Here is a 27267-nt window from a genome sequence, read left to right on the forward strand (position 1 = left end):
TCAAAAGTGTCACAAGACCACACGTTTGAAGAGGGTCAACGCTTTTCTTTGGATTTTACCAAAGTTCACTCAAAACAATGTCTAGACTGTAGAATATTTAGGAGAGCTGTTTAAATTTTATATTTTTGTACAAGTTCAGTGGGGTTCTTTCAGAAGAATCGAAAGACGAAAAACAAGGGTAGTTTTTGCCCCAGATTTTGATGAATTTTGATACATCTTTGATAAACATTATATTTCTTCTTTAATTATATTCCTCAAACAAAACAGTTAGCAAAATATTTGAATTTGCCATGTATAATGTCACATTTTAATGTAAACATCAAATAAGGTACCAAAATTTTTACTGGAGGGAAAAGAAACCGTAAAGCGGCACAGTTCTTTAACCACTGGAGGGGGAAGCCAGATTACAAACATTTACACATGCAGAGTGGGGAAAAAAAGATTTTACTAAATTCACGCATTTTTAAAATAGTTATCAAGTCTACTAAGCACCAACAATCCTAAAAATTTTTCAGCTTCATGATTGTTTAAAAAAAACCACACTATCAAATGAACATTAAAAACAAGCTTGAAGGGTAGCTTGTCCCAAAAATAACTAAGTATGCCCATGTTTTTTTCAGGTTACAAAAAACAGTGGCATAGGAAATACACCTGCGAAGAATGCCTTTAACTCTGTCCTACGGTGGATGGAGAGGACAATAGCGCATCATACAGACTAAAACTATAAAAGTTTTAGAGGGCAGCATCTTGCCACCAAAAAAAGCTGATGAAACTTAAAAGTATTCAGAAGATGCTGCCCCTTTATTTTAAAAAATTTTCAATGAATTTAAGCAAAAATAACATACATTTGTACATCAACTGGCCATTTCTGGTACAGAAACCCAGCATATGGTAATATTATTGAATAAATGTAAATGCTACTTACAATTTTTTTTCTCTTTAAATACATTTTAGACAAACTTTTTTTTCTTTTTTTTTTAATAGTTGCACAATTAACTTCTTAGCTGCTAGCTTGATGCAAACATATATAACAATACACAAATTTAAAAATATTTTTTTATTCCACATAAAAGCTGTCAAAATTCTGACTCACGTCAAAAATGCAAATAATGGAATATACTTAAAAAAAATTAGTTGCAAGTCTAGCAGCAAAGCAATTAAGTGAGAACATATTTAACATGAAAACAAAGGAAACTGTGCAGCTATAGGTGAAGGCTGGCTACCTTAGTTCTACTGATACAGAAATTAGAACATTCTCCCTGGAGGAAAAAAAGTGATTATTTAAAATAGGAGTAAAAGCCATTGCTGCCGGCTGAGCTCCCCAGGCTGAGTTCTTGAAACAGAGACAGAGGGTCGCTGCTCTTCTTGGCCTGCTCGGGCGGGGGCCTGGGCTTTGGAGGGGCCCGCAGGGCGCTGGCGTAGGACATGGCAGGCTTGCCGCCCCCGGAGCTCTGCGGGCTGCTGCTGCTGGCCGACTCGGCGATCTGCTTGTTGGGCATGAGCGGGGGGAACTGGCCGAGATGCTGCAGCACGCTGTAATTGAAGGAACTGGACCCCTCAAGGCTCTCAGGCTTCAGATGTTCCTCGGGGGCTTTGACGGTCTTGGGTGGAGCTAGAAGCAGAAAACAGTAACACCGATTTAGGGGCAAGCCCAGCAACGCCCAGGCACCTCATCAACTCCGTGTCTCTACTGGTTCTCACCTCCAGGAACTCAGGGACAGACGGCTTCTGCCACAGAACCCTGAAACCACAACATATCTAAGCAAACTTCTTCATCTCAGAAACGCTTGAAAAAAGTTAACTATGTAAGCTGCAGTAACTAGACATATTAAAACCTGAAGGTCAAGTCTGAAGGTCTGCTTCAAAAACTAATTTGTTTAATTGTACACTTTGATATTTATTAACTACTCATAGGCTGAAAATGGGAGCAAATACGTTCTTTCTTAAAAATGAGCTCTTCAACCAGTCGTCTGGTTAAGATAGCTTCTATTATTAACCGAAGAACAGTAGCATCAGATTCTGTTTCTTAAAAATGCTACCTTTTCTTGTAATATGTAAGTAAAAATGGAATAAAGAGAGAGAAGAACGGTAAACTTCACTTCACACTTCCTGTAATCTGCCTGATTTTAATATTGACTCCACTCTTCCTAACTCATTTCATGGCCCCACTACATCATAACTCGCTTTAAACACTGATTTTATTTCCAATGCTTTAAAAATCTAACCATTACATTGAGTGGTAATCATAACACATATTCATTGAGGATAACGTGAAACCACACAAAGCCAAAGAAGACAACGGCCATTCAGGTTTCCAGATACCAGAGCCAAGGCTTAACCTGCTGGTGCATTTTCCCTAAGGATGTCAAACAATGCAGACATTTTTCGTAACTTTTTAAAGGAACTCTCATTTAAAGAATCTGGATAGCAGTCAATTTTTCACTTTTCAAATGTTATAAAAGATAGAGTTTCCTAAATATTCATGCCTGTTTCCTTGAGATAAATCCCTAAAAGTACCATACAGCACATGTGTGTGTGAACGTTGCTCAGTTGTGTCGGAGTCTTCATGACAGCCCACGGGATTCTCCAGGCCAGAATACTGGAGTGGGTTGCCATTCCCTTCTCCAGGGGATCTTCCCAACCCTTGGATCGAACTCGGATCTCCTGCATTATAGGCAGACGCTTTACCAGCTGAGCCACCAGAAAAGCCCCATCTAATGAGACCCCACTGAGCAGTTATCAGAACGGCCCATATCGGGACACTGACATTGCCAAATGCTGGTGAAACGTGGAGCAACAGGAACTCTTGGTGCAGGAGTTTGCTGGTTTCTTACAAAGCTAAACATACCCTAACCATCAGAGTGAAAGTCAAAGTCACTCAGTCGTGTCCGACTCTTTGTGACCCCAGGGACTGTATATTCCATGGAATTCTCCAGGCCAGAATACTGGAGTGGGTAGCTGTTCCCATCCCCAGGGGATCTTTCCAAACCAGGGATCAAACTCAGGCCTCCCGCACTGCAGGTGGATTCTCCACCCACCAGCTGAGCCACCAGGGATACACAGTGCTAACTGTGCTAGCTGTGGCCAGTCACCCCGTGGGAAAGCACTGCCCGGTTACACTCAGTCAACAAATCTGCCCGCGTCCCTGCTACATCACAACACAGTGTTACTATTTATCTTAGCCTAGTTTATAAGTGAATAATTATCTTACAGTTCTACTCTGCATGTCTTTGATTATTGATATTTATGGACATTTTCCCCTATGTTTATTACCTATTTGTGGACTGGAAAGTTTAGTTTTAGTATTTCATTGACTCAGTATGCTAATTTCATATTACTATTTTAAAACTTTAAAAAATTCACAAATTGTTTAAAATTATTTTAAGCCATTTAACAGCTTTCTGGAACATTTATCACCTTTCCCGTCTAAATGTCATTTTGTGAATGAAAACAATTGCTTTTAAGCGTATTAGTTTAACAAACATTTCAATATAAAAGGATCTTGCACTGCCTAATACACAAAATAAGTATTTTATTGGTTGTTCAAAACTATTTTTATTTACCAAGTCTTCTTACTTAACCATGCTCTCATTTTCAGAACAATTAGAGTTTAGAATATTTTTAATTAAATAATACATACAAAATAATATTTTAGAGGCAGTTTAACCTAATGCCTACATGCTTATTAACCATGAAAGTAAAGATGTCTGTCAATCTGATTTACCACATATACTCCAGATAAGACAAACTATTCTTTAAAACTATGAATTTTACTAATTTGGCAACCAATACTTTTTTTCAAATACATTTTTCTACCTAATCGTTAATTTTCATCTGTTTATGAAAAGAAAATGCTTGATAAAGTATGCTTTGTCACCAGGACAAAAGAACAGAACTGGAACACCCAGTGTCGGGGGCTGAGCCCCACCCTCACTGTGGGCGCCGTCAGGGACCAGGCCCCACACTGAGACTGGTCACCCCCTCGATCGCACAGGATCTGTTTTCATGCTCTCCTTACTCAGCAGTCAGGCGTTCACCAAGAGCCAGAAGTGTGATCAGTGCCAAAATGGGAATCCAAAAGTTCAAAAAGGTCAGAAACATGACCTTTGCTCTCATGCTTGCAAATGTGGAGAAATACAGCCATGTCATGACCTCCTTTAAATTCCAAACCAATACAGTTTCCTTCAACTCAAGAAATAAGTCTCAAACTTTAGAAAGAACTTTCCCAAGTGGTGATAATTCTCCTTCTGATTTGCTACTGGCAATTGCTACCTTCCTCTACAAGTAAAATAAGACAAAATAAAATAAATGCATATACACATATATACATACACATATATACGTGCTGTGAGACTAGAAGGTGTGCTTCAGGATATTAGTGATTTTTGAATTAGTTTTTAAACATTTAGCTAAGTGGTGTGTGTGTGCTTTGTCATGTCTGACTCTGTGTGGCCCATGGACCATAGCCCACCAGGCTCCTCTGTCCATGGGATTCTCCAGGCGGGAACACTGGAGTGGGTAGCCACGTCCTTCTCCAGGGGTCCTCCTGACCCAGGTTCTCCCGTCTCCTGCGTGGGCAGGCGTGTTCTTTACCGCTAGTGTCACCCAGGAATCCCTTAGGTAAGTGTTACTTTCAGCTAAAGGACACTGCTATTTGTTTTCTAGCAATGAAGAAAGCGGGCTTCCCCAGGGGCTCAGTGGTAAAGAATCCTCCTGTCAATGCAGGAGACCCAGGTTTGATTCCTGCATCAGAAGATCCCCTGGAGAAGGACATGGCAACTCACTCCAGTATTCCTGCCTAGGAAATCTCATGAACACAGGAGCCTGGCGGGCTATAGTCCCTAGGGTCACAGAGTAAGACACGACTTACCGACTAGACACACCACATGACTTAGTGACTAAACAACACAAGGAAAAAAATAATAATATTTGTGGAAAAGACACCATAAATGACATATGCTCTGGGCACTTGTTCAGGAAATTTCTACCTTATCAACTTTTTATTGATTTTGGCCAAAGTGAAAGTGAAAGTCTCTCAGTCGTGTCTGACTCTTTGCGATCCCATAGACTACACAGTCCATGGAATTCTCGGGGCCAGAATACTGGAGTGGTAGCCTTTCCCTTCTCCAGGGGATGTTCCCAACCCAGGGATCGAACACAGGTCTCCTGCATTGCAGGCGGATTCTTTACCTGCTGAGCCACAAGGAAAACCAAAAGCTATCTTAAAGTTTAGGTTGGAAAAAAAAGGAGAAATGGTGTTGTTTTTAAAATAAATTATAATAAACAAAACAACTAAAAAAGAAACAAATTTTCAACACTTATTTGTAATTTAGATGTTTCTCAGGAAATCCAAATATGATGAGTGTGTTTTTGCTAGACCTCGAAAATGACAAAGCAATCCCAGGTGAAATACAGCAGCTTACACACAGAAGGTACTAATGAGTGTTTAAAGATTAAAGTGACAATGTCTCTTGCTGGGAATGAAACTAATACCTATTTAATGCTTCTGACCTACCATACCTCTTGTTCTAAAAATATGCTTGTATGCACATTCTCCAAAATGGGTCAGTTACAGAAACAATGGATTCACATTCTAACGAGGAATAAAATTAACAAAACACAAAGCTTGATGCTACCAAGGCAGAAATTTACCAACGACTACAGACTTGTTCACAAAGATCAACACTTACAGCCTACAAAGACAAGGCCACAGATCAGACATCAAATAACACCATTCTTCACATTTAACATTTCTTTACAGTCAACATAAAAAAAGGAGACAAGGGAAAGACAATGGTGTTCAGACTTCCCACCATACTAGTTCACAGCCATGTCTGTTCCAACGCCTTCCTATGTCTTCTTTTTCTTCTTTGGATTTGGATTTCTTACTTCATCAGAATATAAGAAATAAACTCTGGATTTCTAAATCTCAAAATATTAGAGCCTACTGGAAAAAAAAAAAAAGAGACAAAAATCCCCAAAGCAAGCTCTTCCCAAGCAAAGGTGATTCTATTTGGAAATGTATTTTTGTTGCCCTTACTTCTTTCACCCATTCACAGGTTACAATCATCGAAATAATCAGTTCCCAAATATTGATACATTACTTACCTTCCAGATCATATATGTGGAACCTATATGGTCCTAAATTAATATGAATCCTGAGGCACAGCTGTAAGCAATGACCATTAACTACTGTTCAAAGACAATCATGCAAATGCAAGAAATGGGAGGAGAAAAAACCCCATCTATAGTGGGAGCTGACCAGTTAGCACTGCAGCTGTGGCCACCACCAACCCTGTCTTACCTGCCAACTCTCTGGGCTGGGCTGGCCTGCTGGATCCATTGCACGGAATGTTCTGATAGGGGGTGGATGAGGTGGCGTTTACCCAGGACTCCGGGGAGGAAAAGGTGAAAGAAGACTGGTTATTATGGTCCTGAAGCTCTTTACGCTGAGCAAGACTGTCTTGAGGAGTGCTTGCTTCTTCAGAACAAGGCTGCACTGAGCTAGATGAGATTCTTCTTTGGTACAAGGGCCGACCCGGTCCTCTGGGTTCATACTACACAAAGAAGAAGGACATTTCATAAATCTGTGAAACTGACACCCTACTCTCTTATGTACACAGCAATCTCACTGTATTAAGTGGAAATTCTCAAAACCACTCTCTTCTGTGACTATGAAACACCCCCACAAAGCAGCCTGAGCTGTGGACATGGTGTATGGAGACCTGGATTCAAACGCAGTTCTGGCCCTTGGCAGGCAGTCCTATCACACGACACATCTCATTTCTAACTCTGCTTTCTTGTTTGTAAGATATGGGGCTGAAGCACCTGTCTTCAGTTCCAAAGTTCCATCAACATTTTAGGTAACATTAAATTAAGCATGAAGAAACATATCTGCTCAAAATTAAAAGGGGATATTATAGTCACAACCAATTGAACCACAACATCTTGAACATACTCATCCATTTGAGACTCATCTTGTGGGCCCTTCACAACCTCCTGGTTTATTATTCCTTAGATCTGATAGCAAGGCAGGGTTCCCCACCCCCAACGAGGTGCACCTGCTTGGCCCCACTGCAGCCTTCCTTTAAACTGTCTTCAACTAAAACGGAACATTCATTATTCTTCAACCAATCCTTTGTATGTCTGAAACTTAAAATTAACGTTTTTCTCTTTCCTACATTGCATGAAAATTTCTTTAGCCCTCTGTCAGGATGCATTTGCCAGAAACTCCTTAAGTGCCCTCCAAGTTTCCTGGCCTGACTTTTGTGACCATGGCTCAATCTCAGTCCTAACAGCAAGGCAGGATGTAGCAGAGTGAGTTGCCCAGCCTCAGTCTATGGCCAGACTCTCTGGGTAGACTTCAGGCTGCTTTTACTGGGAACATCACCCTGGACAACTGACTTCACCTCTTGGGAACTTCAACCGTACGTGTATCTTCATAACCCAGAGTACGCAGCTCTTAGGACTGTGAGAATCGAATGAGTTCGGCACACACAGCCGTTAGAACACTGGAAGGGTCTGTTGTTAACCTAACATAAAAGAAACTTCCATGCTAGATCTTAAATGACAGGATGGGACTGGCTTTTTATTTCCCCCTCTCCCTCTCCCTATAATAACAGATTTGCTATTCAGTTTCTAGTCATTATTGTTAGGGGAAGCACACTGATTGAAACCGCCCACCGTGGCCTGCCGGGGTCCAGCCCCGGCTGATTCAGGGTGTTCGAAGGAGAGACGGCGTAGGCGAGGAAAAGGAAACAATTGCTTAATTAAACGTTAATTAAGGATATATAGAGTAATAGAATGAGGATAGCTCAGTGAGGAAATTCAGTGGAGAAAAGAGGCTGAATAATTCAGCCAGAAGGTAAGAGAAAGAACGACATGGGGAGACCAAGTTTTGGTGAACAAGGCCCACACTTTATTTTCCAAAGTAGTTTTTATACCTTAAGTTATGCATAGAGGATAATGGGGGAAGGGGTAGAGTCATGCAGCAAGCCAGGCTTTCTTCCTGCAAACTTATCATATGCAAAAGCTTAGGTGATTTGCATCATCTTCTGGCCCAGAGGCCTGTTGACATTTTAAGACCCTTTCTTCAGAAAACTTATTTTTCTCTAAAGGTGATCGGTCAGGAGCCACCCTCCAAAAGCATTAGATAAAGTTGCATTCCTACAGGGCAAAGGTGTGGTGGGCTATAACAAGAAAAAGAATTAACTCAAGGGTCCCAGGTTACAAACATTAAAGCTACTATTTACACCAATTATATTAATCAATACACTGCCAGGGACACAGCAGGTAAGGGATATAGAAACTTAGCAGCAAACATTGGCCCAACAAGTGAAAATCCCTTCACCAATACAATTTCTAATCAATCTTTTAACTGCTCAAAGGAATCTGTATTTAGACAGTTTAGAACATCTCATGCCTCTCACAGTTGGGAGGCTCTGAGCAATCACATGTGGCCGGAAAAACCTATTCAGGCAGGCTAGAGGATTTCCAAAGGAGTTTGTAGGTTGAACACTGTCACACCCAGAAACTGTTAACTGGAGCTGTAAGCTAACTCTTTTTTCAGAGAGAGGTAGTGGGGGACAGCCCCCCGTAAAGTCAGAGGTGTAGGTGAGAGCACAAAGCAGAAAGTAGGCAGACTCTGGATTTGGGGGTAGATGGGGGACTCCTGAGGCTCGATCCTGCCTTTGCGTATGCCGAGCCTCCTTCCTCATGACCTTTGTCATGGGCGGAGTTCCTCACGCTGGCTCCCGGCAGTGATAGAATTCCAGTTGAGCCATTCCAGATCCTGAAAGATGATGCTGTGGAAAGTGCTGCACTCAATACGCAATATGCACTCAATATGCAATATGCCGGCTCCCGGCAGTGGCCAGGCACCATAGCAACTATTTGCATGAGTTGTTTTATGACAGGAGGGCCTGGTAAGGAACATGGAACTAATAAGCTACCATCAACCGGAAGAGTTCGGGAAAGGTCAGAAAGAGACACCCCATGTCTGACCACCTCCCAGAATCCTTCTCTCTGGCATCCGTCTTGGCTGAACAAGGCACCACCAGGAAGGACTGAGTCAGAATGATTGGCTGAAGACAACTGGAAACTAATGCCATCACCATAAACGCCGAGACTGAGAGCCTCGTGGCAGAGCTGTTCTCCTGCGTTCCCTTACCCTGCTGCTCTCCTTGGGGGCGCCCTTCTCAATAAAATCTCTTGCTTTGTCAGCACATGTGTCCCCTCAGACAATTCGTTTCCGAGTGTCAGACAAGAGCCCAGTTTCAGGCCCTGGAAGGGACTCCCCTTCTGCAACAATTATGACTGGGAGGGAACTTCCTTTTACCTTTGTTGTTACAAAAAATTGGAAATCAGGAACTGGATGTTAGATTACAAAGAAGAGAGAGAGATAAATAGGCACAGAAATAGCAGGATTTGGGGGGGATAAAATGTAAGACAGCACAAGCAGATATTGTCAGGTCAATTAAATGGGGAAAACTGTAGAGTAAGCACGTGAGAGTGATCACCACAGGTGGAACCACAAGGATATCAGCTGGGGGAGGGAGTGGGCCTGGACTGGCTGCCCTGAAGCAGAAGGAAGGAGGGAGGGAGGAGAGACTCTCACTGTCAAATAAGGGATGTCCGGGTCACTTCTGCATTTCCAAAGTTTTAGCTACTGGGTGAAAAAGGCAAGTGACAACTCCAGTACTTCCGCCTCATCAATCCTTTCTCATATATTTTTACTGTTTTTCTGTCTTTATGTATAGTATCTAAATTCAACTTTAGTTTTACTCTACTTTAAAGGTATTTTTTTCTCCCAATGGTTAAGATCATTCTGAATTTCCTATTTTCTAGAATATTAACCATTCTAACTACTGTCAACTGTGAATTTAATCAGTACATTTGAAATGTCTTTGTTGCAGCTATTACTTTACGGTATTGGGTGCAGCGACCCAGCTTCTCGACTGCTTTGCTCTCCTTGGACGGGCAGGGCGTGAACGAGTGGCCACAGCAGCCTGCACAGTGCGCCCCTCTTACCGAGGTCTGCCGCGAAGAAGCTTAGCTCTCAGAGTCAAAACAAAGCACTTCTTTTCATTACCATGCCCTGAGTGTTCAGCACAATCAAAAACTGTAGGGGATCACATTCTAAAGGCTTTATGTGTGAAGGGTGGTTGTTGTTCTACTCAAGTACAAAACTAATGTCTGTTACAGCCTTAAAAGGAAGAGGCAGAATAAATGATCTTCAAGGCCTCAGCTAATTCCAGTGTTCTAAGTTTTACTTTAAAGTCTTCAGTAAATCAAAGTTCTAATCAATGACAATATATTTAAACTTTTTATTATTAAAATATCCAAACATAATCCATCAACTTTAACAGTCATCAACAATTTGATGTATCTGCTAAAATAAAGTGTTATGCCATATAAAGCCTATTTAAGTTACTTAAATTAAAAAAAAAAAACTACTGAAAGCATGCTAATTGATTACAATTGTTAGGTAGTTAGAATAGGAACAAGGAGTCCACAATGGCAGTGGCTAAAAGACAAAGGGAAAAGTCCACGAGAAGGGAACAAAGGAAAAACCCACTGACGTGAGTGAGAACCTCAAGTGAGACAAACACTCCCCCTTCCAGGCTAGCCCTAATTTGCATAAGGCTGGTTCTGGGGAAGAGACAAAACCTATAAACAGAGAAAGCAAGGCCCTCACGCTTCGAGGGTGCACCATCCTCTGCCAAATAAAACTCTGAGGGAGAACCACACTGGTCTCCCTGGTCCCCTGTCGTGAGACAGAAATGAGGAAATTACACTCTTCCAACACAATGAAATCCATTACGCACAATGAGTTCAAAATTTCAGATTTTTTTTCCCCAGATGGAAATTCCTATGAAGTACGTTGAGAAAGAAGGGCTCACTAACAAAAATTTGAGAAAAAGATCCCTTGCCTATAAAAAATTTATGTATTTTTGACAGAGAATGTCCTTTTATTTCCACCTAGGCTATGGTTTTTCCAGTGGTCATGTATGGATGTGAGAGTTGGACTGTGAAGAAAACTGAGCGCCGAAGAACTGATGCTTTTGAACTGTGGTGTTGGAGAAGACTCTTGAGAGCCCCTTGGACTGCAAGGAGATCCAACCAGTCCATTCTGAAGGAGATCAGCCCTGGGATTTCTTTGGAAGGAATGATGCTAAAGCTGAAACTCCAGTACTTTGGCCACGTCATGCGAAGAGGTGACTCATTGGAAAAGACTCTGATGCTGGGAGGGATTGGGGGCAGGAGGAGAAGGGGATGACAGAGGATGAGATGGCTGGATGGCATCACTGACTTGATGGACGTGAGTCTGGGTGAACTCCGGGAGATGGTGATGGACAGGGAGGCCTGGGGTGCTGCGATTCATGGGGCTGCAAAGAGTCGCATGACTGAGCGACTGAACTGAACTGACTGACACTTAGGACCCTTAGGCTGTTTAAATATATAAGTTATACTTTTCATCGTTTATTTTGTTTCTTCTTTTCTTATTTCCTGACCATTTTTTGTTTCCTGTTGTTTTTGCCCAGCTCTCATTTTTTTCCTAAAGAGACTACTCTTTCTACCTACATCTCCTGCCAATCCGAATATTCTGTTACTTTTAGATGGCAACTCTACCAATGACTGGCATGCAGATTTAATTTTAGAGTCCTCAGGTCTAATAATTGAAATAATAATAAATAAAATAATAAAAATAATAATAAATAAAAATAATAATTGAAATAATTTCACTGCTTACTCCTTAAAGTCTTATTTTCCTCTGTCAGAGATCCTTACACCTGGGTTCAGTATCAGCTTCACACATACTGTGTGTTCACAAACATTCTTCGTGTTTAAACTGTGAATTCATTATGTTGCTAAACATATGATCATTATTTTCTAAGTCTACTGCTAATGTTTCCTTCTAAAAATCAAAGTATAATGCTAAAGTTCCAAATACATTTAAGAAGAAAAAGCTAAATGACTAATTTCATGTATGAATTTCTATTTTTAAAGACTGCTGTCAGTTTAAGCAAAAATTCAGAGTCTGCTTACCGCTGTCTTAAAAGGTCCATCTCTAATATATAGGGTTAGCTGGCCATTCATTTCACGTGTATATGTATAAATAAAAACCGGGGGAGAGGTTAGCAACTTAATGAATCAGGGCTCTACTTACAATTATACTATCAAAGCTGATCACTAAGGAAGAGCTAAATGCTCTGGTGGAAATTCCAAGTCTCATTAACTACGGTGCCAGAAACCTTAATTAAAAGAGAACATCTCATTTAAATGATTAGCTTTGATAATTTGAGCATGAATAGAGGTCTGATTTATTAATCTGTCGATCACTGTCTCTGTTATACGCATTAGATGTTTGTGAGGCCACGCAGTGATGCGCTCTCTGAGAAGAGAGCACTACCTGGTTATGCAACATCAATCATGAGCTATCGTCATCCACCTTTAAAGTCAGGACAGGCAGAACACGTCAATCAGCCAAAAATATAGCCTTCTAGCTCCATTTGTACAGTAATACCGTGTTCCACAGAAGGAGACCTGGCTGGAGAGCTGGGGTGGGGGGATGGGAGGATGATCAGACAACAGTATTGAAATCGAGTACCGAAGGACAAGTACTTCCTGAAAATGTACTGAAAACTAAGCTCAAAACAGAGTTGATTCAAAGAAAAAATGAAAATAAATAGATAGGTCAAAAGTGTCTTTGTTCAAAAGCCTACATATAAGACAGAATTATTTCAAAGCAGATAACATCACACAGACTTACATGTCATCTCTAAGATGGTATAAGTAAATGCTGATTTATAGGAAGCCGATCAAAATTGGCGACTTATGAGAATTCTGTTTTCTTTAGCAGGCCACCTACAATACCACCACTGCAGCACAAACATGTACAGCTTCATAACCATTTGGAGACTTTTACAATGGCATTTTAAAAAGAATTTTCCATTTATTACTAATTGAGCACTTTTAAACAAACTATCTCATGGTAAGTGCATCTTAAATGATAAGAACTTGGCTCTGCACCAGTATCAGCAGTGCTGGCTCTATGTTAAACAAAAGTTTTTTTACATGATAAAACTATCTCCACCTAAGAAGAATGAGGATTTGTCTCTCAAGACAAAATGACTAGAAAGTATAATGGGGAAAAGAAGGTCCTATTCATAACAAACAGCAAGGAAAAACCAATCTAAGGATACATTCAACCAGAAATGAAAATATTACAGAATTTTACAGAGGAACATTCAGAACACAAAGAAAAAAGGAAGGGAGGGAGGGAAGAAGGAAAAAAGAATTAAAATATTGGAGACTGTACCAGTTCCTAAGTCAGAGGTTTAAAATATTTTTAAAGATAAAATTCCTCCAGTGTAAGCTACCCACTCAATGTCACTAAAATTAAAACCTCAGAAAGGTTTTAGCTTCTGTCTCAGGGGGAGGTGTTCATACAGGTATTCTAAGTTTCTAGTACAAAAACCAGAGAATAACCTCCTCTGTCCTGCACTTTTGGACAGTGACTGGAAGAAAAAAAGAAGTAATAAGGGAGACACTTCACACCATCCAATCAGAAGACCAGAAAGCCTCAAAAATTACAACAGTGTAATTCTGGTACAGAGACACATAGACAGATGAGGCAGAAAGCCGAAGTCCAGAGACACTGCAGAGTATACTGAAGAAGCGCGTCTCAGAGGTTAGACTCTAAAGTTATCGTGCAAAGCGGAAACCCACTCAGATCAAAATCACCCCCGAAAAAATCCGAGTCACGCCAAAGTACTAGAAACTGAATCCTTGGAAGCTCAGAAGTCAGAGTTAACTTCTATTGTTTCTCTTTGCATTTCAGTGCTGTTAGAAAGAATTTAGTATTTGACAAGAAAGCTACTATTCTATTCCGTGAAAATGCAATAATTTAATAAAGAGCATGAAAACAACTGGCTAAATATTTGGAGAAAACTGAATCATAACCTCAAGCTTACACTGAAATTTGAAATCAAACTGGAGCCAATCAGGAGTGGTCTGTAACCTGGGCCAGGTAAGGAAGACCCTTTGCCCTTTGTTCTCCTTACTCCATCACAGTGGCAAAGAATTAGACGTGGGTGAGAGCGCAGACACCTCTGCCAGACTCAGAGCCCCAGCCTCATCCAGGCAGCTGAGGGCCCAGTGAAGCAGGTAAGGGAAACTGATGGAGTAAAGCTTTAAGCACCTAAAAATACTAAAAATTCTATGAGTTTTAAGTTGCAAAGAGTGTCACAGAATAGTATGAAGGTCACCTTTAGGGATCTTGACCTGGTGGGGAGAAAGGTCTGATGGGGTGACATAACTGAGCACAGCAACTAGGGAAAAAGTTGTTTCGTACCTTCAACAAGCAATCCCCCTCCACTAATCAGTCGTGTGCTCTCACCTGTGAGTGCTACGAAGCGCTACCTGTCACTGCAGGAGAACAAAAGTGGCCACCCCAAAACCGTCTCTCTGGCATGAGGATTCATTTAGGCTGACTGTCTGTAAGGCCTGAAAGACTCAGGAAGAACCTCCCTTCCCCTTCACCGTCTAAAAGAATGCAGCTAGAGGGCCTGAGAGAAATACAGTGCGAACCAGGGGTCCAGCCAGGGAGGAAGCCAGCAAAGTCTGTCTGTCAAGATTCCTCTCCAGTCCCCTTGCCTCTGCGCTGTGGGCAAGCACCACACCACACCTGTGCTTTTCCCTCTCCCTGTCAGCTGGCTGCCTCCCTCCACTCGGAACACCCAGCTACCCCACATCCTTTAGTCTTCAGTTGAAGACGGTACCTGAGGTAAGGGCTTCAAGCATTTTGGTGAGTTACTCAGTTTTCTTGGATCTCACCCATGTACAGACAGTTATTAAACCTGGTTTGATGTTTCTCCTATTCATCTGTTTCATCATGTCAATTTAATTCTTATGCCAGCCGGAAGAACCTAGAAGGGCAGAGGAAATTTCCTCCTTCCTGGCATTACAGTAGCTATCTTGGTATGACAAAATTAGGAATAATTGCTCTAGCTTCCACACTTTCCATGCTGAACAGGTACATCTTTTGTTAATACAAAATCAAAATTATTATAAAAAAGAAAAAACAAGCAAAACACAGTATGAAAACCCGTCTGCTCAAGCTAGCTGCTCACATCTGGGTATTTTCATCCTGCTTAAGCCTCATCTATCAAGGCTCCTAGCAATGAAGGAATTCACAATAAACATCAAAACCTGCAAATGTGGTAAACATATTTTTCTTTGTCAAGGTATTTTCTTCAGTGTTGCAAGTTAGTCATCATTCGTGAATTGCATGCATCAAAATAAAGATGACCAAATGTTTTTGCAAAAGTAATTTTACTCTGAGAACCCAATGACAATTGAAAGCACTTATTCATACCCTCACAGCTAAACAGTAATAACAAATGTTAAGAGCGTGAAGGTATAAAGAACTAAATTCCAAAAATAAGAAATGTAAATAAGAAATGTTTAAATAGATCAATGATTTTAAGTATAGTATTCAGTATTCAGTATTATTTACCAAAGTATGAAACTTTATAAAACCGTATAAAAACTTTGGCATGCTACTTCCCCCACACATTATGAATTCATTTGACTAGTTAAAGTATCACAAGTGTTAGCAGTAAAAATGGTGGAATAAGGAACACCATAAAAGCAATGAAAAAAACTGACAAAAACTGTCACAATCAACTTTCTTGGAATTCAGAAAATTAAAGCCGGGGAACACTTACTCAAGAAAAACCAGGAAAACTTAGTAAGAACAGCAAGATTTGTGGTACTTTAACTTACCCTAGTCCCATTCCCCTAGTAGTCTTAAAAATAAGACCCTCCATTTTCCAGCACCAGTATCAGAGCAGAAGGGCCTCACTGCCACAGAGCTGTAATTATTTATTTTGGCCTTTCTGGTACAAAACAACACCTGACTTCTCTTATCGACCCCAGAACTCAGCCAGCGCCGAAGGGGCCGTGTTGCAAGTACTGACAAGGCCAATGAGTTCGTTGCTGCTGCCTGAAGCGATGGGCAGAGACTGGACTGGCAACAGACTAGCCAGAAAGCTCTGGAGGAAAGGCCAAGGTGTAAGACATTTCAGGGAAGAAAGACCTTGATTAGCTCTGACCTATTCCTTCCTGGGAATCCAGAAGACCACAGACATGCTGTGCACCCACTCAGGACAGGCCTGAAGAGTTCTCCCCTCTGGCTGAGCTAGAGCCTGGAGAGGCAGGAAGTGAAAGTTAAAGCAGACATGTGAACTGCCCAGCTCAGTGTGCAAAGTGCACGCACGCGCACACACACACACACATACACACCTCTGCAAAACTGGACAATGTCTTTGGTCCTGAGCCTTTAAGGAGATCTCTTGGCAATGACTAGCCAATTACTCAGCCCTTCGAAGAAAAACATCAAGAGGCCACACATAACAATTACAGACTTTAAAAAATTACTTCAAAATTTAAAATTAAAAAATTAGTTCAGAAATGTCAATAGACAAATGACAACAAAATAAAAAAGCAAAAAGATGAGAAAAAGACAGTCCATGCAAACAATAACCAAAAGTGAGCTGGAGTGGCTTTACAAATGTCAGAAAAAAACACACTTGAAGACAGAAATTGTTAGGAGAGACAAAGGACATCATATAATGATGAAAGGTTAATCTATCAAGATGATATAACAACTATAAATATATAAAACCTAAAGACAGAACTCCAAAATAACATGATGAAGTATAACCTGACAGAATTAAAAGGAGAAATAGACAATTCAACAACAACAGCTAGAGACTCCAACATTCTCCTTTCAATAACAGATATAAGACCTGAACAGCAGATCCACGGGAAAGACAAACTGTGAACAACAATATCAACCGAAGAGACCCAACAAGTCCACAGAACCCTCCATCCGACAAGAGCAAGGCACACATTCTTCTCCAGTGCACCAGTGTTTCAGGCACATCAAACAAGTCTCAAACATTTTTTAAATAATAGAATTATACAAAGTATGTTCTCCAACCACATGGTATGAAATCAGAAGAAATCAATAACAGCAGGAAATCTGGAAACAGAACCCAGCAATATCTGTTTTCTCTAATTTTGCCAAATATATACCTTAGACATTAAACTAGAAGTTCTGGCTAGGGCAATTAAGCAAGAAAAAGAAATAAAAGACATCTACGTTAGAAAGAAAGAACAAAATTATATATGTAGACGACATTATCTTCTATATAAAAAAATCCAAATTACCCACAAAAAAAATCTATTAGAGCTAATGAAGAGCTCTGCAAGTCTGAAGATATACAATCAATACACAGTCAACTGTATTTCTAAACACTAGTAGTGAACAATCAAAAAAAACGGAAATTAAGAAAACATTTACAATAGCACAAAAATATACTTGGAATAAATTTAACAAAGGAAGTGTAAGAAATATTTGGAAAATTAAAAAACACCACTGAAAGAAATTTTCAAAGACATCTCACGTTCAGGTACCAGAAGACTTTATATTGTTAAGATGTCTATACTTCCCAAGTTAATCTACAAATTGAAAGCAATCCCTTTTAAAATCCCAGCTTGCTCTTTTTTGCAGAAACTGACAAACTACCCTAAGTTCAATATGGTAATTCAAAGAACCCAAAATAGCCAAAACTATCTTGAAACAGAAGAACAAAGTACAAAGGCTCACACTTCCGAACAGGAAACTCAGGACAAAGCCAGAGATGGTATACAAGCCAGTGTGGTCAGCATAAGGACAGAGATCAATGAACAAAACTTAGGAGTCGAGCTGTAAACCCAAAGGTCTAGGATCAGTTGATGTTTGACAAGGTTGCTAAGATCATAAACTGGAAAAAGAACAGTCTTTTCAACAAATGGTGCAAAGAAAACTAAACAACCACACGTAAAATAATGAATTAAGACACCTACCTCACAAAATGCACAAAAATTATTTCAGAATGAATCAGAGAATTAAACGTAAGAACTAAAACTATAAAACTAGGAAAGGTAGATGTAAATCTCTGTGACCTTGGAGTAGACAAACATTTCTTAGACATGACACCAGAAGCATGATGACCAAAGGAAAAACAGATGAATTGGACCTTATCTAAATTAAAGCCTTTGCTGCATCAAAGGATACTCTCAAGAGGGTGAAAAGACAGTCCACAAAATGGGAGGAAATACTGCAAATTATGTGATACTGCTACTGCTGCTGCTAAGTCGCTTCAGTCGTGTCCAACTCTGTGCGACCCCATAAACAGCAGCCCACCAGGCTCCCCTGTCCCTGGGATTCTCCAGGCAAGAACACTGGAGTGGGTTGCCATTTCCTTCTCCAATGCATGAAAGTGAAAAGTTAAAGTGAAATTGCTCAGTCGTGTCCAACTTTTAGTGACCCCATGGACTGCAGCCTACCAGGGTCCTCTGTCCGTGGGATTTTCCAGGCAAGAGTACTGGAGTGGGGTGCCATTGCCTTCTCCGAATTATGTGATAAGAACCTAGTAATTAAGATATACATAAAAATTCGTATGGCTCCACAACACAAAGACAATTGTCTTTCAAAGCAAAGGATCTGAATAGACATTTCTACAAAGAAGATGTACAAAAATGGCCAATACACGTATTAGAAGATGTTCAGCATCATTAGTTGTTAGGGAAATGCAAACCAAAATGAAATACTATTTCACACCCACTAGAAGGCTATAATTTTTTTTAAAAAAGGACAAATTAGAATATAAAATGATGCAAGACACTGTGGAAAACAGTTTGGCTGCCCCTCAAAAACAGAGTTACCATATGACCCAAGAATTACAGGTACAAGAGAACTGAAAATATACTTTCGAACAAAATTTGTTCATGAATGCACACAGATACATTATTCATAATAGCAAAAGAAAAAAAAGAAACAACCCACATGTTCATCAAATGATGAACAGATAAACAAATAGCAGTATATCCATGCAACAGAATATCACTCAGCCATGAAGAATTATGAGGTACCAGTACATGCTACAAAGTGGATGAGCTTCAGAAGCATGACACTAAATGAAAGACAACACAGAAGACCATATGTATGACTCCATTTATACCAAAAGTCTCTACAGAGTCAGAAAACAGATTATGAGTTGTTGGGGACTGGAGGCAGAGAGGGTTGAGGAGTGATTGCTCCATGGCTATGGCGATTCTCTTCGGGCGACAAAAATGTTCTAAAATTAGACGGTGGTGGTTGCTGCATGATATTGTGCATATACGAAAACCCATTAAATTTTACTCTAAAATGGATACTTTCAAATGAATAAAATAGTGAATTGGAACAAATTACCTCCAAAACAGACAAATAAGATATATATAAATGTCCCTATGACACCTAACTTTTTAATCAGCATCTACAGCAGAAAACTTGCAAAATATGAATAAATTATTTCTAAAGCCTTTAGAAATCACTAAGGAACCACCAAAATGAAGTAAAAAAAATTTTTATATAAAAAGAATTTTCATATCTCAAAATTCTAAATGTTTACCCTGTGTTAAGACATCTGTGATTGACAATGATCACATGAACTTTACACATTCTTATTTCTAATAACTGAGCTTAAAAGGAATAGCTAGACAACATTTTTATAGTCCAAATAGTACCATTTTTGAAGTTTTATAATCTAGAATTACTATGATTTTTATATCAGTGAAGATCCATAAAGATGCTCTTTGGTAACATCAATATATTTTTTTAAAAATTCTGTTTACCTTAAAATGCTTAGTTTAGCATTGCCAATTCTATGCTAAACACTGCACATTCCGACGTCTGGGAATCAGATGTTAACTGCCCCAGGCTAAGAAAGCACCTCGATGGGCGACAGGAGAAAGCACTGCTGGCTAAGAAAGCCAGCACTGGTCATGGACTCTAATAAACAAACTTGTAATTAAGAAAAATAAAGTAAGTAAAAAGATGAGACACTAAATTCCATTTCCCCAGATTAAATAGGACAAAACTTCTTGAATGAATAGACTCAAGTGAGTCAGATGTTAAATATTCTAAAACAGTTACAACAAAATGCTCCGACAGGCTTCATGTTTTAACAATGACCCTTCTACAAGGTCTGAAATAGCACAGTAACAGGGGAAAAATGAAAACGAATTCCAAGAACATGCAGGTAAATCAATGAAATTAGAACACTCCCTCATCTCACATACAAAAATATACTTAAGATAGTTTAAAGACCTAAATATAAGACATGACAACAAAAAACTTCCAGAAGAGAACACAGTCAACATTTTTGGACATAACGCATAGCAGTATTTTCTTACATCAGTCTCTCAAGGCAAAAGAAATAAAAGCAAAAATAAACAAATGGGACCTAATCAAACTTAAAAGCTTTTGCACAGCAAAGGAAATCATCAACAAAATGAAAAGATAACCTAAGGAATGGAAAAAATATTTGTAAATGATCTCACCATCAAAGGGTTAATTTCCAAAGCACACAAATAACTCATACAACTCAGTGGCAAGAAAGCAAACAACCCAATCAAAAAATGGGCAGGAGACCTAAACAGACATTTCTCCAAAGAGATACAGATGGCCAAAAAGCACATGAAAAGATGCTCAACATCGCTAATTATTAGAGAAATACAAATTAAAACCACAATAAGGTACCACCTCACACTAGTCAGACTGGCTATCATTAAAAAGTCTACAAATAATAAATGCTAAAGAGGGTGTGGAGAAAGGGGCACCCTCCTGCACTGTTTGTGGAGTGCAAGGTGGAGCAGCAGCCACCGTGGAGAACAGTGTGGAGGCTCCTCAACAACTGAAACTGGAGCTACCACATGGTTTGGCCACTTCACGCCTGGGCACACATCTGGAAAAGACAAAAATTCTCATTTGAAAAGATACATGTGCCCCAGTGTTCATAGCAGCTCTGTTTAAAATAGCCAAACTCAGTGTCCAGTAACAGGTAAATGGATAAAGAAAATGTGTGTATGTATATATATGGGCCTTCCTTATGGCTCAGAAAAGAATCTGCCCACAATGAGGAAGACCCAGGTTCGATTCCTGGCTTGGGAAGATCCCCTAGAGAAGGAAATGGCAAAACACTCCAGCACTCTTACCTGGGAAATCCCATGGACAGAGGAGCCTGGTGGGCTACAGTCTGTGGGGTCATAAAGAGTCAGATACAACTGAGCAACTAACACTAACACACACACACACAGTGGGAGATATGTATGTCTGTGTGTGTGTGTGTGTGTGTGTGTGTGTGCGTATGTGTGTGTGTGTGTGTGTGTGTATAAAATAGAATACCATTCAGCTACAAAAAAAATGAATTTTGCCATTTGCAGCAACATGGACGGACCTGGAGATTATCATACTAAGTGAAGTCAGACAAAGTATTATATGATACCATTTATATGTAGAATCTGTAAAATAACAGAAATGAACCTACATACAAAACAGAAACAGGCACACAGTCGTAGAAAACTTATGGCTATTAACTTACGGCTATCAAAAGGCGGGGAAGGGGGATAAACTGGGAGTACGGGATTAACTAATACAAACTGCTGTAAATTAAACAGATAAGCAACACAGATTTGCTGTGTAACACAGGGAATAGTATTCAGTATCTCATAATAACCCACAATGGAAAACAGATTAATAAATATACACACATGTATATATATAACTAAACCGCTTTGCTATACCCCTGAAACTAACACAATACTCTAAAGCGGCTATGCTTCAATAAAAAACAAACAAATCTTTAAAATGTAGCTGAAAAATAAGTTGCAAGAAAAGATTGTATTTACGTAAGATAATCTTTTAAGTTGCAAGAATTTAAGACTATTAAATTCAGTAAGATCTGTCCACTATCATTATCAAACCAATAAATAGTGATTTTTTCTCACAATCAACTCCTGCTGAAAGGAGAAATGGAGAAGAAAGAAACGCACCTCTTCTAAGCTGGGGAGCGAAGAGGACGACACTGTCCGAGAGGACAGCGGCTGGAGCGGCTCCTGGCCAACAGCGGGCTGGTGGGTCTGCATTTGCACGAAAGGGTTCTGCGGGGGCCTGTGAGGCAATGGAGGTAGGCCGTAGGGGAAACTCGGCCCCATCAGGTGATTCTGCTGTAAGTTAGCAAAAGTCCAAGCTCCATCAGGCGCCAGGTATTTCAGAGGAGGGGTGAGGTGCTCAGATGGCAACGAGAAAGGAGAGCTAAACATCGGGGGCGGCAGGCGCTGTGGGAACGCCGGGCTGTTGGCCACTTCAAGGTCTCTGCTGCTGTCAGTGAAGTTTGGAAAGTGGGTGCTGTGGTCTGCGCCGGACGGGGGCGAGGGGGCTGCTGGTGGGCTCCTAGTCTGAATTTGTCTATATTGCAAAAGCCTTGATTGAGGTGGTGGCATTTCAGCTAGTTCCCGTGTTTCACTTTGCTCACGATTAGACAGTTCTCTGAGTAAGTCTTGAAACCTATGTAAGGATGATGAAATATGAGGAGAGCTTAGTCAACTACATGTGTAATTTTTACAAACAAAAGCACAGTAACTAGAACTAGCATTAATTCATCTCAAAAGTAAGCATCAATGCTCACAGATGTTGAGCTGAAGACACTAAATATACCCAAGTATCTGATTTCTTTCTTCCCCTTGGCTTTAAAAGCAACTGTCCTTGTCTTTCCATGAGTTTGGTAGCTGGCAGTTACAGAAGGTCACCGTAACAGTGGATCTTACTCAGAAGGGATTAGGAAACGCTTCACTGCAGTCAAATGACACACCATAAAAACAAATTTAGAATGAGCACTGAATACTCAAACATCTGACTTAAAAGAGGGTAGAATTTTGTGCAAAAAATATATTGACAGTAAATTTATAATTTTTAATTTTTAACCTCTAATTTAATTCTGTTCTCTTTACATTCTTTGCATTATGACTGAATACGGAAAAAACACCCACAGTGATGGTACATGTCTCTTTCACAAGAGACTGCAAAGCCAGAGGCCACATAAATGCACGGTCCACAGCAGACCTTCCACGCCTAGGTTTTCACAAAAGTTACTTCTAAAAAGGTGTTCTGTATTTTAGAGTCAATCAACAGAACTGTGTAGCAGCTGCCTAGAAGGCTGGCATCCAATTTCTTTGGGACAGTATTCCAGTATGAGGCTAAACGGACAACATTCAAGAGAGAAAACAGTAAGCAGGCCACATTTCAGGGGCCCTTTTCAGTCTGCTGAAATGAGTGTGAGTCAGTTGTTTCTGACCGTGAGTCAGTTGTTTCTGCTTCATCTTCGGCACTGCTGGGGAGTTTCCAGTCTGCTCTCACTGGGGGCTGATGCAATCCAACGGGCGGCTGGGGAAGGTGCTGGAGGTGTGGGTGAGGGTGGTGATGGTGCGGGTACGGGAGGCTGCCCTGACTGAGATAGGCGTGGTGCTCGCTCCACTGCTGTAGCCGCACATGCTGCTGCCTCAGGGTTTCCAGAGCCACACTCCCGTGCATACGATCTGTAAACATATTTGTAACAAGTTTAAGTTTTCAGCATTTAGGGTTTCCAGTTAATTTCTTCAAGAATTTTTACAATCAGATATTCTCCACAGAGACATGGCTACCATGTGAGTTTGGAGAAAACAGGACTTCTAATTTTGCAGTAACTAAATCACGGTAATGATGGGGATTCCTCCTCACCCACAGCATGACGTAACCTGACACCAACTGTACGCTTAGTTCTGTGTAGCATTTGAAACTAGATTCTGATTATTACACTACGTGATTTTTTGGCCAGCGTTATGTGAAGAAGTTACTCAATCCTGAGTCAAATGAATACTGTACAGCACATGTCTCTGAAGTAAACACTCTCAGACGCTGTCCCGTCCTGCAGTGACACGAGAACTCACCCAAAGCCTCCCCCATCGGCAGGCCCGGGGGGCTCTCGTCCGGGAAGCTGTTCAGAGGTGAAGGCAGGATGGGGCCGGGCTGTGCGAGGGCCCGCAGGGGACTGTGGCCCTCCTGCAGCACGGGTGGGGGCTGCTGCTCGGGAACCACAGCCTCTGCAGGCGGGGACTGTGGTCGGTGGGGAACCGCGTTATTGAAAAACGCGCTGCCGGGGCCAGCCGGGTAGGCAGGGGAGAGCTGAGGCGGCGGCGGGCCCAGCTGAGGGGCCACCTGACTGGGCTGGGCTGGCACGGGGCTCGGCTGTTCAGGCAAGTTACTCTGCTGCTGATTCAGCAAGGCGTGCTGCTGCGGAATTGGGAAGGGTGGTCTCGGGAGCTGGGGGAGGGGATGAAAATGACGACCGGGGATGGCATACTGGGCATGGGGGGCAGGGAGAGGAAGGTTTATGTGTCTTGGGGTGAGATTATCTTTGCGATGAAATTTGGGATGGGGATAAACAATGCCAGAACGTGATTCAGGACTTCTGTTCTGTGGGTTTGATTCCAAATCAATCTAAAAAAAATAGAGAAATATTTTTTAGCTGCAGAAGATCTAAGTCCTGTGGCTGCCCACCCCTCCTCCCCTCAGCACTTCTAAAGGACATGATCCATTCTTATCAGCAGGAGCAGGAGCACTGCGTGCCTAGTAAATCACTTTCTGACAATCAAATAAGAGAATATGCTTTACATCAGGAAAGATGAAACTGAAAAAACGCATATTAAATCTGAGTCATAAAGAGAGATACTATTATTTTATTAGCATATTGACTTTAAAAACATCATTTTTTTTTTACACTTCCTTCCTTGGAAAGACAACCAATTATTTACTACTGATATAAATAATTGAAATGTGTTCTTTCTTTCTGATTTTATTGCTTTTATACATCTCTTCCCTCAAACATATCTACATTAAAATAAAAAACTTGTCTCAACTTAACTTTGAAGTGAACAAAAAAATAAGTACTATATCATCTTTGAATAATCACTTCAGCTGTCAATTTTTGCCATCATTCCTTCAACAAACACTTATTGAGGGCGTACCAAGGACACTGTGCCTGGTGTGGGAGATTAAAGGCACAATAAGTCTGTATCTGTACCATCGAGAGTGCAGAGCGAGGGCTGGCAGACCATGGCCCCCAGGCCATTTCCAGTCCACTATATTTTTGTACAAAAAGTTTTACTGGAACACAGCCACACTCATTCATTTACATGTTGTCTGTGTCTGTTTTCTCACAACGATGGCAGAGGTGAGTAGCTGCAACAGAAGCCATATGGCCCACAAAGTCTGAAAATTTACTATTTGGCCTCTTACAGAAAGTTTGCTAAAATCTGGCTCAGAGTCCAGTAAAGGACATCAACATGTAAACTTAAAATCAGAGGTGTTGTAAGATGATGTGACATGAGATCCCACAGCCTGAGAAAATCAAAGGTGACTTCACAGAGATGATGACACTTGAGCTGAATCTTTACAAGAGGTTGGAGTTTTGCAGTGAGGGAAAGACATACTAGATAAAAGTAACAGCTTACACACTGAGAGAGGAGAGAAGAGAAAAAGTACGGTGGATCTGAGGGGATGAGAAGTTTTGTGTACACAGAGCTACAACTAGGCTTGCATGCTAATTTCCTCCTCCTTGACATCAAATGAAACTACAACAGCCTAATTACACAAGACCCTGAATGATTCAATACTGAATATAAACATTTTTCTTTTAATCTCAAAAACTGTGGTAAGCTACTGAAAGTTTTTAAGCTACTGAGAGCTGTCTTCCTTCTGAAACACAAGAAGGGAAGTGACTGGAAGAGGAGACATTAGTTTTCATGGAAACTCCCTCTGAGGCTGGTGATGAAGAAGTAAGGGTGTCTGAGGACAAAAAGTGTCAAGTCCAAAGTTCTCAGCTAGCAGGGTGAAATCCTGAGGGTTTAATCTCTAAGGCGAGGTCATCTTCTGATCATGAGAATAATGGCAGAAGGTACCCAGTCACCAAAAGAGCTGCTGAGTAAACTGGGCAAAGGGAGCCTGGCACACGTAAGAGACACATGAAGGTGCCCCACGGGCGCCCCGATTAGGAGACACGAATCTCCAGTAGCACTGATTCAACCATGATTTGACTTTTCCCTAACTGGTTCATGAGTACAGACGCAGATGAACAAACAGGTTAAGAGTTAAGGATGGACACAGCAGGCGTGATGAGAGGGGACTTGAGAATGTTAAGTCTTCCTTCACTGTAACAGCTCTTCCCAATCTGAGATAATTTTTAATGACACAACTATAGCTATGTCTTCACTTACTACTTTATCATAAGAAGTCTCTAAATTTGAGTCTATCACTGAATAACATAATTTGAGAAAAGTACTCTGATAAAGAAAATAATGTAGCGACGAAACAGCAGAGGGAGAGAGTGCAATGTGCCCTCATCAAACAACAAAACCTAAAAGGGGACATAATTTTCTATAACACACCAGGATTCTAAGATGATCAATTAAATTAAATCCATGAGAACAATGCATTCACCAAAGGTAAATCACATACCTGTTTTGCTTCTGTAGGTTTTTTCTCTGGTGTTCGAATCTTATTAATTTCAGGTCCAGGATTATTTGTATCACTTTTACCTAAGGAAATATTTTAAAGCTGTTATACACTGTCTCCAGTAGACGTCACAAATTCCAATGACTATTCAATATTAGACAGAAAGTAGGATATTTTAAACATTTTTTCACCCATTATTGAGTATTACTACTTTGGTTTTGTTCTTAAAATTTTGGAGTTGCAATTTCTCAGCAAGAAAGAAAGTTTATAAATAAAGCAAATTTCTTTGACAAGGCAAAAACTCAGTAAGGGATAACCTTAAAACAAATAATCCAAAAGATAACTGCCCATTCTCTAGGAGTTTACAGCCTCATTTTTGTAGACTAGACTTAGAAAAGGCCTTGGTGTTCCTGCCTATGTATGGCTTAATACTTTGGCCACTTACAAATGCAATTAAGCAAAAATCCAAATAATCTGTCTATTTTATTTAGTAAAGGAATCTAAGATCCCCTGGAGGAAGGCATGCCAACCCACTCCAGTATTCCTGCCTGGAGAATCCCATGCACAGAGAAGCCTGGTGGGGTACAGTCCATGGGGTCGCAAAGAGCTGGAAATGACTGAAGCAACTTAGCACACATGCACGCAAAGGAATCTAAACTAAATAAAGATATTCTGAAAAGAATGCAGTTCTATTTTCAAAAGTAATAGATATCAAACTAAATATAAGTGGATGATAAATAATAAAGGAAGCATATTAAGGTTAAAAAAATCACAATTATAATAGACAAATAACACTAGTTCATGCATGTGAAAGGCTTTTAATCTATAAGAACTAACTACTGGAT

At 40.5% G+C, this 27267-nt stretch overlaps 1 protein-coding gene across 12 annotated transcripts in view; it reads right to left on the bottom strand.

Moving 5' to 3' along the window:
- Positions 1 to 217: 217 nt before the first annotated feature.
- The window catches only part of HELZ (helicase with zinc finger), a 145967-nt gene continuing 118917 nt past the window's right edge, over positions 218 to 27267 (bottom strand). For all 12 annotated transcript variants that reach the window (XM_024981135.2, XM_024981139.2, XM_024981134.2 and 9 more), the window contains 6 exons: positions 26426 to 26505; positions 23860 to 24409; positions 23229 to 23469; positions 21928 to 22441; positions 6305 to 6557; positions 218 to 1612 (listed from right to left, as the gene is read on the bottom strand). In XM_024981135.2, coding sequence (XP_024836903.1) covers positions 1278 to 1612; positions 6305 to 6557; positions 21928 to 22441; positions 23229 to 23469; positions 23860 to 24409; positions 26426 to 26505 — 1973 coding nt within the window. In that variant the 3' untranslated portion in view covers positions 218 to 1277. The remainder of the gene's footprint in view (positions 1613 to 6304; positions 6558 to 21927; positions 22442 to 23228; positions 23470 to 23859; positions 24410 to 26425; positions 26506 to 27267) is intronic.

This window comes from Bos taurus, chromosome 19 (assembly GCF_002263795.3).
Source record: "Bos taurus isolate L1 Dominette 01449 registration number 42190680 breed Hereford chromosome 19, ARS-UCD2.0, whole genome shotgun sequence".
Taxonomy (NCBI): Eukaryota; Metazoa; Chordata; class Mammalia; order Artiodactyla; family Bovidae; genus Bos; species Bos taurus.